This window comes from Aulonocara sp. 'chitande type north' Nkhata Bay, linkage group LG3 (genome assembly GCF_057382095.1).
Source record: "Aulonocara sp. 'chitande type north' Nkhata Bay isolate Kocher_YH1m ecotype deep benthic linkage group LG3, A_spYH_male_GT1.1, whole genome shotgun sequence".
In the NCBI taxonomy this organism is placed as follows: Eukaryota; Metazoa; Chordata; class Actinopteri; order Cichliformes; family Cichlidae; genus Aulonocara; species Aulonocara sp. 'chitande type north' Nkhata Bay.
In genome coordinates, this window is record NC_141346.1 from 18,409,527 (window position 1) to 18,422,894 (window position 13,368).

Sequence of the window (13,368 nt, forward strand, 5' to 3'; positions counted from 1 at the left end):
TTTGTCATTGCACATGTCACAGGTACAAGGCAACGAAATGCAGTTTGCATCCATCCAGAAGTGCTTCAGCCATGATATAGATATTACAAATATATATTAGCAATAATATAGATTATACAGTAGTGCAGTTAAGATAAGTGAAACATGGATAATTAAGCGATCTCACTTTTCTCAAAAACAAAAATAAAGGTACAAGAAAAAAAAAGGAAATCAGGTAATTCTTTGTTTTTACATTCATCAGGTCCCAATCAGCCCAAATAGCAACGAGAAATTAAAAATGCCATGAAAAAGTTCAGGTCTTGGCAGGTTAACTATGTGAGATAGCCTCACCTCAGACCTCAGAAAAATGCTTTTTTCCCCCAGACTGTCAGTGAAGTCAGGGACCTTTGTGGGGTGTTGGTGGCCTCTGTGCGTTTTTAGACGATTTCTGTCTCTGTGATCAGCAGCAGGAGATTCATAATTCAGCTGTAGAAAGATCTCAGACATTTGATTCTGCGGTTCACTGCGAGGACAATGTGAATCTCGACTGTGTTGTTCAAAAAAAGCAACAACAACAAAACCAGTATTGTACCATTAGCACCTGTTTCCCTGCTCCAAACAGTGTGAAACCCTCCCAATGTCTTTAGACTTTAACAGGATCTCTGAGAAGCAGGAATCACATATTCAGCACCATTCCCTTTTCTTTTTTTACAGATCAAATCATTAGGTACAAGAACAAACACACCAAAACTGACAGACTCACTACCAGTGCCACAAACCCTCCATGTCCTCCTGGAGGACCTGCAGGTGAGAAGGTGTGAGCTGGTGGTGAGTGAAGAACAGAATCCAGGATTTCAGTCAGTTTTTCATTCACAGAAATAAATCCCCTTTATAAAAACCCTGAAAACCAAATGTTGGGCTCTTTTCATGACAAACACGTCCTCAGATCTGTTTTTTACTGTGCTGAGTGACAACGATGGGAAATTGGCACAAAGCCAGGAGACTGAGAGCTCATTTGGAAAAGCTCTGAGACATTTCAAACACGGTGCATTTCAACAGGAGGCTGGTATGAATCCTGATTTTGCGTCTTATGTTTTCTGTAGATCAAAAATCCAAAAACAACAGCAACAAGAAGCACAGCGGGAACTACCAAACCAGCTATTAGTCCAACAGATCCACTCTTCTCTCCTCCATCCTTCTTCCTTCCATCCACGATTACACTTGCATGTATGTCTGTTGTGTCTTAAAACTGCTTCCTCAAACTGAACAGTGGTTTTAATGAACCTGAACACAAACCACAACACTGGCTTGTTAGGAGTTGTGCAGGTTACATTTTAATTGCATTTTCTCTGTATCGTGGTTAAAGGTCAATATTCAGGTTTATTAGCAGCTTTGAATGGACAGAATCATCCTGTGATGTTAGCCTACACGTCTAACCTGCATGAGATCTCAAATATATTATTAATACATAATTTATTCTCACCAGATAATTATAATATGACAGTCTAAAAAAGTTATATTCATTGTATTAAGAAAATGTTTGTCCTTGCCATTGATGAGCAAGTTTGACTAGTGTGATCACTGATGTTGTTGCAGGTAGAAATTAAACTGTGTGGGCACAGCTGTCACTCCTGTGTAGTGTGCACACTGAGTACGATCCTCTTTCTCTGTAGAAACCATTTTGTTGGGGCTGAGCTGAAATAAAAATTCAGTCACTTTAGATCAAAAGATCTTTACTTTTCTTTAAAGAACATGAAAGATTTGAAAAGCAGAGCTTACAAAGTTTCAACACCTGGACATTATTAATAACACACATGAAACACTGAGAATTAACTTTGACATCATTTATTTCTTCATTATTTGATCATTTACAGAATATAAAACATTATGATCTTTTCTGATCTGCTTCTGGCAGCTGAGAATCCCTGAAAAATGTGTCATGGTCTGTTTGTATTCTGCTCTTATAATTTCTGAGAATTATGTGTAATAATGTATCAATACAATAAAGAAACAGAAACAAACTAATGAGAACATTTAATAACAATGAATGTCTAATGTTACTGATCACAGTGTTACCTCTGTGATGAAGAGGCACCTGTCAGACTAGTTGATCTGTTTTCTATAAAAACAATGAAATGACAGTAAATAGATTTTCATGTATCCAGTGCTAAAGCTGAAATAGACTGATTCAATTTTCTACTGAAGCTTCATTAACTGATAGCAGAAGGAACATTAGTTGGACAATTTGTAATGAGGCAAATAAATAGGTTGTAAAGCATGAGGTAGATAAAATAGTACTGCAGTAATCTGAAAGCTCAACTGTCAGATTTTAGTTATGAAACATTTCATTAGCTTATAATATAAATATAGCTTAAGACCAGCTTTTGTTCGGTACAAAGAGAAGGTGAAAAAATTGTTTCAGGTTTAAAAATAAGTCACACCAAAAACTGACAGACCAGCTTCCAGCCCAGGGTCTCCTCCTGTCTGACCTGCAGGTGAGAAACAGGTGTGAGGTGTCAGCTGTCAGGTAGGTGATGAGTGAAGAACAGAACAGAATCAAACTGCTGTCAGACATTATCTACTGCACTCTGATGTTTCTCTCTGGAAGCAGTCCTGCTGTTTCCTGAGGAGTCAGCAAGTGTCAGAGTGACACCAGGGATCCTTCTGGAGTGTCCGTGACAGTTGTTTGCTTCCAGGTCATTTCTGTCATTGTATTCAGCAGCAGGAGATTCAGAGTTTAGAAAACTCTCAGACATTTCAGTCTGTGGTTCAGTGGGAGGATGGTGTGAGTCCTGATTACATTTTTTATGTTTTCTATAGATCAAAAAAAGAACAACAGCAGCAGAAAACACCACAGCAACAACTGAAAGACCAATGACGAGTCCAAAAGATCCATCCTCCTTCCCTCCTGCTTCCTTCTCTTCTGCCTCCTTCCCTCCATCCTCTGTGTGTCCTCCTGTCTGACCTGCAGGTGAGAAACAGGTGTGAGGTGTCAGCTGTCAGGTAGGTGATGAGTGAAGAACAGAACAGAATCCATTTCCTCTTCAAACTGCTGTCAGACATTATCTACTGCACTCTGATCACATCACTCAGACCAGCTGCTTTCTACAAAGTCTCATCAACAACATCTTTAGAAACAAACATCAACAACCAGGAAGCAGCTTCACCTCTGATCACACACACACTCAACTCTACTCACTCACCTGGAGGATCAACACTCAGGTAGATGATGCTGATGGGGTCACCATCCAGATGAGCTCTCTTCCTGCGGTTTGTTTCTTTCTGGACGACACGACACTCGTATGTTCCAGTGTCATTAATCGTCACGTTCTTCAGAATCAGAGACACGTCTCCATCCTTCATCTGTCTGTCCTGCAGATCCACCCGGTTCTTAAAAGATGGATGCTGGTAATCCGGATCAAACTGCTCATCGCGATAACAAAGGACATATTCCGTCTGCAGGTCAGGTCTGCTCCACTCCATAACTATGATGGTTTTGTTGTTGTTTGGAGCTCGACATGGCAGAGTGACGTTCTGTCCAGCTGTGATGTTTTTCTGGACTGAATGAGAGGACACAGTTTGGGTTGTAGACATTAAAAAGCTAATTTACTCCTTTGTGCAATCTAATCATCAAGAGCTGCAAACAGACTGACATCTGGGGAAAAAGATGAATTACAGCACACACTGGATACTGAAATTTAGCACACAGTGATGTGTGTTATCAAAGGAGACTTTAAATATGTGGAGAATCCAGCAACATTAAAGTCTGTGGTCACTTCCTTGTGTAGTATGAACGGCCATGAGGTTTTTATCAGTAGGAAAAGCTCTAAAGCTTCTGTAAATACAGTTAAAATCTAAAATTTCTTCTTGTGCTTGTTTGTGATGACCAGCAGCTCAACCTAGTTAAGAATTACAAATGACTTAAAATCTAAAATTTCTTCTTTGAGTATTTTGATAAAAGCCTTATTTTTATGCATTTGCTACTACTATGAAGAACACATGAGAATTAAGGCATGGACAAGTTTGAAAGATGCTGCTCATTGTACGTTTTTGCATGTTTCTTCGCATTTGTTGTGCCAAAGTAGTTACCTCCAGCAAAAATTGTTCCCCCATCCACAAGAGCGTACAGAGGAGGAGGAGACACTTGTCTGGCTACGTTTCTTTACTCTACTTGTTACTGATCTGAAGTCACTGAAACAAATCACAAAAGCTGAAAAAACGCATTTTAATGCTAATTTCATGACATTGTAACGTACCGTGCGGAAGACTATTTACCTTAAACTGTGCACTACAATAATCTGATGGGAACAGTTTGTTCAGACAAAGACTTTGATACTATAATAGTGTAAAACCAGACGTGAGCATGTCATCACATCGCACCCCAGTGAATTAACCTGGGTTTATCCCTCTATAGATTTTATCAGGCTGTGTGGCTGCATCTGCCAAAATGTGTGCGTCCCCCTATAATGCACATTAGCAAGGTTTCCTTTTGAAACTAAAAACTAAAGATAAATACACAGATCTTTTTCAGTAACAGGGGGTTTCAGAAATTTGCAAATCAGTTCTGTTACTGTGGTTTTTGGTTATAATCTGATTTATTTAGCAAATAAACCTTTGAGGTAGCACCTCTAATGTGCATTATAAAAGGATAAACCCAGGTTAATTCACTGGGGTGTGATGTGATGACATGATCACGTGTGGTTTTACACTGTTATAGTATTCAAGTCTTTGTACAATGTACGTACAATGAGCAGTCTCTTTCCAAATAAGCATTTAAATGCATTCACAAAAAAAGAGTGTGATGTTTTTCAGCTTTTGCGATTTATTGCTGCGACTTCAGATCAGGCTACAGAAACGGAGAAGAGGTAACCCTTCCTGCTTTCACATGATCACGTGATCTGTCTGATAGTCTGATAACCCCCTACGCCGGCCTGCATGCGTTCCCACATAACAGACAGGCCATTAATAACAGACATTAACTTGTGTTGCGGCCCGTACGATTGACACCCCAGCGACAGCTGGCCTGCAACTGCAAGAGCACATGCCGGTCGAAGCCTGACAATGGCTGGTGTGTCGAAGCAAGGGGTGGGAGGGGTCAGTTTGGAAAAGGAGCTTTTGGAGGAGTTTTTTTCAGAACTTGTACTAAGTGATAACCCCACTCTTTCTTCATGCGTTAAATGTGCAGTTCTTCCCACCCGTAACTGAATCAGAATAGGTGAAGCGATATTTAAGTGTACTTTTACAAATTTTGTATAACCGATCTACAGTGATATAGTAATGTCAGACTGCACCGAGGAGGAACGTCTTAACAAATAACCCCAACTTACCGTTAAACGCAGAGACCAAAACCACAGTCGAGAGGAGTGCAGCGTGAACCAAGGGCATCGTAGCCATTCCTTTGCATTAGATCCGTCGAGGAAGTATACAGCCTCGCCCTGTGGCACCGTGACGTGCTATTCTGGGGTGGAGCCTCCAATGCGGGGCTCCACCCCTTACGTCCTACGCCTCGAAATGACGTCGCCATCTTTGTTCCAAAAAGGACGTGAGAGGTCAGGGTGAGCCTGAACCTCTCTCCATAGCCCGTGGTGGGACGCAGATGTTTCACCTGCTCGTCTTGTTCCATTGGAAAGCCTTTCGTATAGTTCAAATATATCTAAGAATAATCTCCGAATCTGAAAATATAAAGAAAAGCCGAAGCAGCGCGGACTCGCAGCACTGACGGGGAAGTCCCGATTGAGGCAACAGCTGACTGTGGTGGGTGTTTTCTGCACTGGGAGGAGGAGCTAACGTGGATACTGGGCGATTGGATTGGACAGCCACTTTTGGCCCAGCTGGTTTCTGAAGTCACGCGGAACCAATCAGACTGGAATTCAGTTATGGCTCATCTGATAGACATTTATGCTCCAGACTGTCTCCACCCACAGAAAACAAATGTAGAAATACAAACAGAAGCAAATGAGAATATAAATAAAGACATTTATGTTATTTTCTAGTTCATCCTAAAGACACACACACACAGACTGAGCAGCTCCCTCTGCAGCTGGATCCTTAGCTTCCTGTCTGACAGACGCCAAGTGGTCAGACTGGGCAGCATCACCTCATCCCCCATCACACTGAACACTGGTGCTCCACAGGGGTGTGTACTGAGCCCTCTCCTGTACTCACTCTACACCTACGACTGCACAGCCACTAACAACTCCAACATCATTGTGAAGTTTGCGGACGACACTACAGTGGTGGGTCTTATCACCAACGGTGATGAGACAGCTTACAGGGAGGAGGTCAGCGCCCTGACCCACTGGTGTCAAGACAACCATCTCACCCTCAACGTCGCAAAGACAAAGGAGTTGATAGTGGACTTCCGGAGGTGCAGAGAAGTACACACCCCCATCACCATCAACGGCGCTGCTGTGGAGAGAGTGAACAGCTTCCGGTTCCTTGGTGTACATCTGGCTGAGGATCTTACGTGGTCAGTACACACAAACAAAACAGTGAAGAAGGCCCAGCAGCGCCTCTTCTTTCTCAGGAGACTGAAAAGATTCGGCATGAGCCCCCGCATCCTCAGGACCTTCTATCACTGTGCCATTGAGAGCATCCTCACTGGATGCATCACCACCTGGTACGGCAACAGCACCGCCTACAACTGCAAAGCTCTCCAGCGAGTAGTGCGGTGCTCTGAACGGATAATTGGAGGTGAGCTTCCCTCCCTCCAAGACATCTACAGGAAGCGGTGCCTGAGGAAAGCGGGGAGGATCATCAAGGACTCCAGTCACCCCAGCCATAAACTGTTCAGACTACTTCCATCAGGAAGGAGGTTCTGCAGCATCCGGTCCCGTACCAGCAGACTGAGAGACAGCTTTTTCCATCAGGCCATCAGACTGCTGAACACGTCATAGACACCTCAGCTTCACTACTGGAACTTCAACATTATGCACTCCACACTGTATATAAATGCCACTTGTTTTGCACATGTCTCAACTCTGTATATTTTTATATATTTATTTATTGTTTAATCTATTTAATTTGTAAAAATGTATACACACACACACACACACACACACACACACACACACACACACACGTAGAAAAACGTTTAGTATACACATCCAGAAATGCATACACTATTATATATTGTACATATATTTATTAGTTTCAGGTTGGCCATTCTTGTATTTTGCTCGTTTGTGTTGTTGTGTTTTGCACATCTCTGTTGCTTGTGGGGCTCGCACACAAGAATTTCACTCGCATGTGCTGTGCCAGTGTGCCTGCACATGTGATGTGACAATAAAAGTGATTTGATTTGATTTGAGGTGGTTAAAATGTTCTGATTGTTATATGTTATTCTCTTTAGTTGTAAAATGATCTGTGCCCTAGTCTCCAATGAGACAGTGCTGGTGAGAGTAGTTATGCCTCCGTTACACCACAAGAGGGAGTATCTCCTGAAATGAGGAGCTTTAGTGCGAGTAAACAAGCCACTCGCCATACTGCAGTGCGCCTAACAAAAGCTGTGTGAGACTGTGTGACGGTACTATGTCTATATATTTGCTGAATACACAGTAAAGGTGGACTCACAAAGCCACACTGGTTTCTATTTCTTTTAATCTAAATGTGCAACATAACCATGATCCCGAATTTGATACTATTCAAAAAAATGAACGTTTCAAAAAGGATCTGTCTGCTGCTGTAACCCAGATTGTGCTCTCTCTGCTGTGACCATATGCACATATGCAAATCTAACATAGGAGAATTAAACGCGCAAAAATGGTAAATGGCCTGCATTTGTAGAGCGCTTTACTCAGTCCCAAAGCGCTTTACACTACACCCAGTCATCCACATCCTGGTGATGGTAGCCACAGCTGCCCTGGTGCGCACTGACAGAGGCGAGGCTGCCGGACACTGACAACCACCAGTAGGCAAACGTGGGGTTAGTATCTTGCCCGAGGATATTTGGCATGCAGCCAGAAAGCAGCCTGGGATCAAACCACATCATTTTATTGTTATAGACTAAACAATGTAGAAGATGTATTGAAGCGATTTAAATAATTTCACAGCTTCAGTGATAAACCAAGACAACAGGTGGCAGCACATGTCCTTTCTTTAGACGTTATGATCACAGCCACTCTTATTCTAAACGTAAGCTGTCTGCCCTGCTCACACTTCAAAGCTCAGCGGGATCCATGCTACTCTAAACCAAAAACTTTTTTGCTGGAGTAGAGGGGACCTTATCTGGATATGTGTAGTGGTTATATTAGACAAAGGATGTCAAATATAGAGCTGTCAGGTATGGTAGGAGGAAAAGATGGAGCCCACAGAGAAGATTCATGGATGTAGTGAAGGTGGACATGCAGAGGGTTGGTGTGACAGACATGGATGCTAGAGACGGGTTTTAGTTTGTTATATGTTCAGCAGTTTTACTCATTTCAGTGACCGTAGTATAATCTGCTACAGGATAGTCGTCAGTTCAGCTTATACAGGAAAATAATTAATAATCACTCATGTCTACTATTTACTAATTATATATAGTAGTGTCTGGATTAAAAAAGTGTGTGTGTAAGAGACAGTTAGAAATACTTCATGTTAACATCAACCCATGGGCTATGTTGTATAAGACACTGGCTGACATTGCTAAGGATAGGTGTGAAACCTTCATCCAGCTGTGGGAACCTTGCATGAATTTTGTTAGAAAGATGGAAATCTGAGTGCAGGAGGTTTGTGTTAACTGTGTGTGTGGTTGAATATGTTTAATAAAATAAGTCTAATAGAATTTAAAAAATCAAGCACTAGTTTATTTTCAGTGATGTGAACATGGACAGGAATAATACACAATAATGGCGCATTTTTATTACCTCAATCTTATAAGAATGTGTTTGTTTGTTCTCTGAAACAATTTAAAAACATTCAGCCTAACGTCATAGTTGTATAGTTGACCAGAGCTGACCTGGAAGATCTATGTCCTTGTTTCTGGAATGAGCGATTTGATCCAGACAACCAGTATTCAGTTAAAGGATTATTCTATTCTATTCTATTCTATTCTATTCTATTCTATTCTATTCTATTCTATTCTATTCATCTTTTAGGAATCGGAAGGATCTGCAGGACAGACAAATGAAGGATGGAGGTGTGTCTTTGATTCTGAGCTAGAAGAAAGTGTACATTATTGTACTTTATTGAGCCCCGTGGGGAACAATGGTGGTGCTCAATACAGTTCCAGTGTGGCTCCAACTGCTCAGTATGTCTCATTCTCTCTGAAACACCTCCCATAAACTTAAGACTCTGCATCCACCATCATTTCAGTATTATCCAAACCTCAGGTGAGTTTCCAAAAGTTGATTCTGTTCATCTGGAAACTGGAACTGAAATGGAAGAAAAAGACAGGAAACAGTAAACATTGCATTTACAAAGCAAATAAATAACACGCCCTAACCCAGAGCAGCAGAGTTAAGTATCTGGTTTACACCCATTCAAAAACTTGCCAAATCTTCTCTCGCAGCGCCAAACAGACTATTCTTCTTTTGAATCTAGTTTTAAGATTCTGGTACTCCACGTGCTGACAATCGGGTGTCTGATTGGCTCCTTATCAGCAGCACCTGTGAGCATGGACCCTCTTGCAGCGCACAGTTAGCGTCTGCTCCTAGCGGGGGTGACAAGAGGAAGACAGTTCATATATAGCTAATGTATCTGTGAATAATAAGGAGATCTCACAGCTTTTTCCATAATGGTCTGGAAATGACTCCGTGTTGAAAGGACTCATCATGGGTGGTTGTTGCTGGTGTTCCACAATATTCCCACAGAGCTCCTGGAGAAATGGCTGATGGAACAAGATTATTTTATTTTATAAGCTTATTTATAGCTTTTAACTCTAAGACCTCAGAGGCAATCTTTAAAAAGACACCCAAACCAAAAATGACAAGCTGAATGAGGAATAACAGAGGTGGAATATAACTGGAATACAGCTAAAATGATAATGTACATTTGCACTTTTAAGAAAGCTCATTTTGAAATATATTGCTAGACACACAAATGGATAGGATTCAGCCTGACACAAGGATAGGCCGAGGATCAAAGGATCTGCTGTTAATGACTACCATAGCCCATTACTTCAGAAAACTGTAGTTACATCAGTCATAGAAAACATTGCCTAATTAGTAACAAGGTGTCTTTACAGCACGGTTTACAACAACAATACAATAATACCATAGTTTTACAATAATATCTAAGATGGTCGAGGTCATCGTGGAATGCGATTCAAATATAAAGCCCTAAACTCACAGCACACCTTTAAAGGCTGGTTTCATTTTTCATTTTAACTAGCGTGACTGTAGCTAGATTATGATAAGATACTGTAATCAGTCAGTCACATCTTGCTGCTTTTGTTCTGGTTTTTTTGTTTTTGTTTTTTTTTTTCTCCCTCTGATGGATAAATCCTTTTGATGCATTGTTAGAGTGAATTGTTAAATGTTGTCATTTCTACGCTTGCCAACTCTGATGAAAGAAATTCCACTGTCCTTCCCCCCAGATTCTCCAGGTTCTAGGTGGGGGGCTGTAGTCTTTTATTACAGACACATCCTTGTGCTTTTGATGTAAGCTTCCTGCGTTTACAACCCTTTGGTCAGCAGGAGGTCTGACACACACACACACATACATTCTCACATAACACACACACACACACACATTCTTACAGAAGTTCACACATATACATACAATGCCTTGCCTTAGAACCATGTGGGCGTGGCTTTGTTCTGATGTTTTGTCTCTCAATAAAAAGGCAGCAAGGGAGGTCATCGCCGAGGTCATTTTCGTGGTGGACACAGGCCTCCCTAGCGCAAGTGATCGATCGATCGACTGTCTTGTTTTCTTCATGATGAATACGTTTCTAGAATTAGCGAGGCTTGTGGAAACACAGACCCAACATTCATATTTGTTGCAAGTAGAACAACACAGAAATCTTTATACCAGTAGTTTTAAGTTGTCATATCGTTAGCATATTTATCTTTCTGCATGAAACCAGAAAATGACCTAATGTGTTACAAAACAATCGCATGTTATTGTATTTAGCAATGTAGCTTCCAGACATATAGGTTTATAGATGTTGTTCATATCAGTGCAATTTGATGTTGCCTTTGAAATCTCAAAAAGTTGATTCTGTTCATGTGGACGTAGCGTTTTGTGGGAGAAACATTTCGTCACTCATCCAAGTGACTTCTTTAGTCTCAGCTGACTGCAGGTTTCCCCGATCTTATAAACAGGTGAGTTTTGTTTGCACCTTGCATTAAACATTTGTATGAGTTTTGTTTTGAGTCTTGAGGTACTGTTGTCCTTTCAGTTTCATTTATAAGTGCTTCGGTATAGATGGTCCTCACTTAGGTCCTCACTAGGTCACACTAAATACTTTGATCCACTGTGTAACACCATCTGAAAGAGTCTGACTGACAACATCTTTGTTTTGTGTGCTGTTAAGAGGTGGTTAAACTTCAGCTACATTTTTATTTGAGACGTTTGATATTTGTCCTGTGAACAGGAGCCATGGTTTGATAAAGTGCTGCTTTTGTTTTGAATAATTTGATGTTAATGTGAGGACCAGTTTGATCTTGTTGCTTCAGGTCAATTTACATTGACAATTTTCTGAAGGGTCGAAGAACCCAGAGCGCGCCCTCTGACCTTTGCTTCTAGAAACTGTGAGGAGGGAAACAGAGACATTATTGTCTATTGGAGGATTCAGGAAGGAAAAATCTGACACACATCTATAGGTCTTATACTATCCCACATGATGTTCAGAGATGTTGTAAAGACATTTCAATCGGTCTGTTTTATTTGGTATTTTAACCAGTGTTAGCATCATGATGCAGGTACATCCCAGCCAGCAGATCTGGACACACCAGGCTCTTCAGCTTCTTCCTTTAATAGGTAATTAACATGGAATTATACAGGAACGCACGGCTTTGCATTTTTCAGCCCTGATTACACAGAAATTATCACACAAGTTTTTAGATAATAAGCCACAACATTGCAAAATTGTTATATTCATGTTAGATATCAACATAAACAAAAGCATTAACGTGACGCTGGTGGAAGTTATTGTTCGAGTGTTTCTCTTGTAGCCGCTAAAACTGGTGGACCCAAATCTTCACCTCCAAGTCCGTTCACATACAAGAGGAAGGGGAGCGAGTGGGTCAGTGCTCTGGGCACAGACACTAAGCTGACTTTGAACACACACCATTTATTTCCATGGAAAAAACACAGCCAGAATCACAAATACAGGTTACACTAAAAACCCTGCCGGCAAAAATAACTATACACTATTAAAACAAAGCTAAACAAATGTCTCCCGTATGCAAAATTTCCCCCTCACAGTCCCATAATCCCACAGTCCAGCCACAAGCGGGGAAATGTTCCTTATCTAAAACAGGAGAGGAATTTCTCTTCCGGGATGGAAACCACGCAGGCCAGAAGAACAAGGAGGGGGCTCCTGTCGCAGACCTGTCTCCTACTGACAGCGCGTCACCGCACAGTCCCGCCCCACTCCACACCTGAACACGGCCTCCCTCGTAGCACCGTCAGATGCAGGCAGAGGGACACCCCTGCCCTGCTGTGAATTGCGGCCATCGCCACCCACTGTTGCTGTTCCTGCCGTTGGGACTGGATCGCCGAACGACTCGTGGCCCCCCACAGTCAGGCAGCAGGTCCTCCAACACATGTGCGGGCTTACACGCGTTTCTTTTTCTCCTCCTCACCTTTCGTGCGTCGCTCCCCTTGTCTCTGCCCTCACCATCCCCTTTAACAGGTCAGTCTGGCGGCTGATAGGCCACCTCGGGGAACGCCCCCACCTCACAGGGGCCTACAATTGTCTGCTTAGTCCACAGTGGATTAGAAGAATATTGTGCAACAACACTAAAATACATAATATAAATATGAGGATAAAACCATGCAATATAAATATCACAATAAAACCATGCAAATAAAATCAACACGATGTACCAATACACAGATTGATAAAACGTAGCAGTATTTAGCATAATTACTGTGCCTATTTTAAAGAAGCATATCAACAGTAGGTCTGAAACAACACATGAACCAGAGCTTGGAGCATGTTGGGAGCCTGTTAAATTGCTTCCAACTAATGAGCTTAAAGAAGAAGCATTAAAAAAAACAAAAACATTCCTATGTGTACCAGTCCTGTCTGAAACAGTAAACTCCTGTGTGCTGTTCAGGTCTGGTGGACCTGTTTTCAGTGTTTACCAGACATATTAATCATTATTAAAGCATTCAGTAATGACAATCTGATCGGTTTACTTGAACTTGGCCAAGAAAGACTTATAAATGAGACTTCCTCTCAGTTATGTGCTGAATTTTGATAAACTCTAACTATAAACCTTCTTCAACCAGAACTTA

At 41.5% G+C, this 13,368-nt stretch overlaps 1 protein-coding gene across 3 annotated transcripts; it reads right to left on the bottom strand.

Moving 5' to 3' along the window:
• Window positions 1–570: 570 nt before the first annotated feature.
• On the bottom strand, window positions 571–5,787 carry LOC147334323 (uncharacterized). 3 transcript variants are annotated; one of them, XM_086286653.1, is made up of 4 exons: window positions 5,307–5,787; window positions 3,183–3,539; window positions 2,908–2,944; window positions 571–1,190 (listed from the first exon to the last, which is right to left on the bottom strand). In XM_086286653.1, exons 1-4 carry the CDS (start codon window positions 5,371–5,373, stop codon window positions 1,016–1,018), a joined length of 636 nt encoding a protein of 211 aa, XP_086142779.1. In that variant the 5' UTR covers window positions 5,374–5,787; the 3' UTR covers window positions 571–1,015. The 3 variants fall into 3 exon arrangements, with proteins under 3 accessions (XP_086142779.1, XP_086142778.1, XP_086142777.1); XM_086286652.1 differs by lacking the exon at window positions 571–1,190 and adding an exon at window positions 1,809–2,876 and having other exon boundaries at window positions 2,907–2,944; window positions 5,307–5,728; XM_086286651.1 differs by lacking the exon at window positions 571–1,190 and having other exon boundaries at window positions 1,809–2,944; window positions 5,307–5,727.
• Between the last annotated feature and the right edge of the window lie 7,581 nt (window positions 5,788–13,368).

What these genes read in the sequence shown, in the direction of transcription:
- LOC147334323 (XM_086286651.1), bottom strand. Translation starts at nt 5,373, where the DNA reads ATGGCTACGATGCCCTTGGTTCACGCTGCACTCCTCTCGACTGTGGTT. An exon ending in TTTGGTCTCTGCGTTTAACG is followed by an intron (nt 3,540 to 5,306) that starts GTAAGTTGGGGT and finishes CCTCTCATTCAG; the next exon opens with TCCAGAAAAACATCACAGCT. An exon ending in CCTGAGTGTTGATCCTCCAG is followed by an intron (nt 2,945 to 3,182) that starts GTGAGTGAGTAG and finishes TCTCACCTGCAG; the next exon opens with GTCAGACAGGAGGACACACA.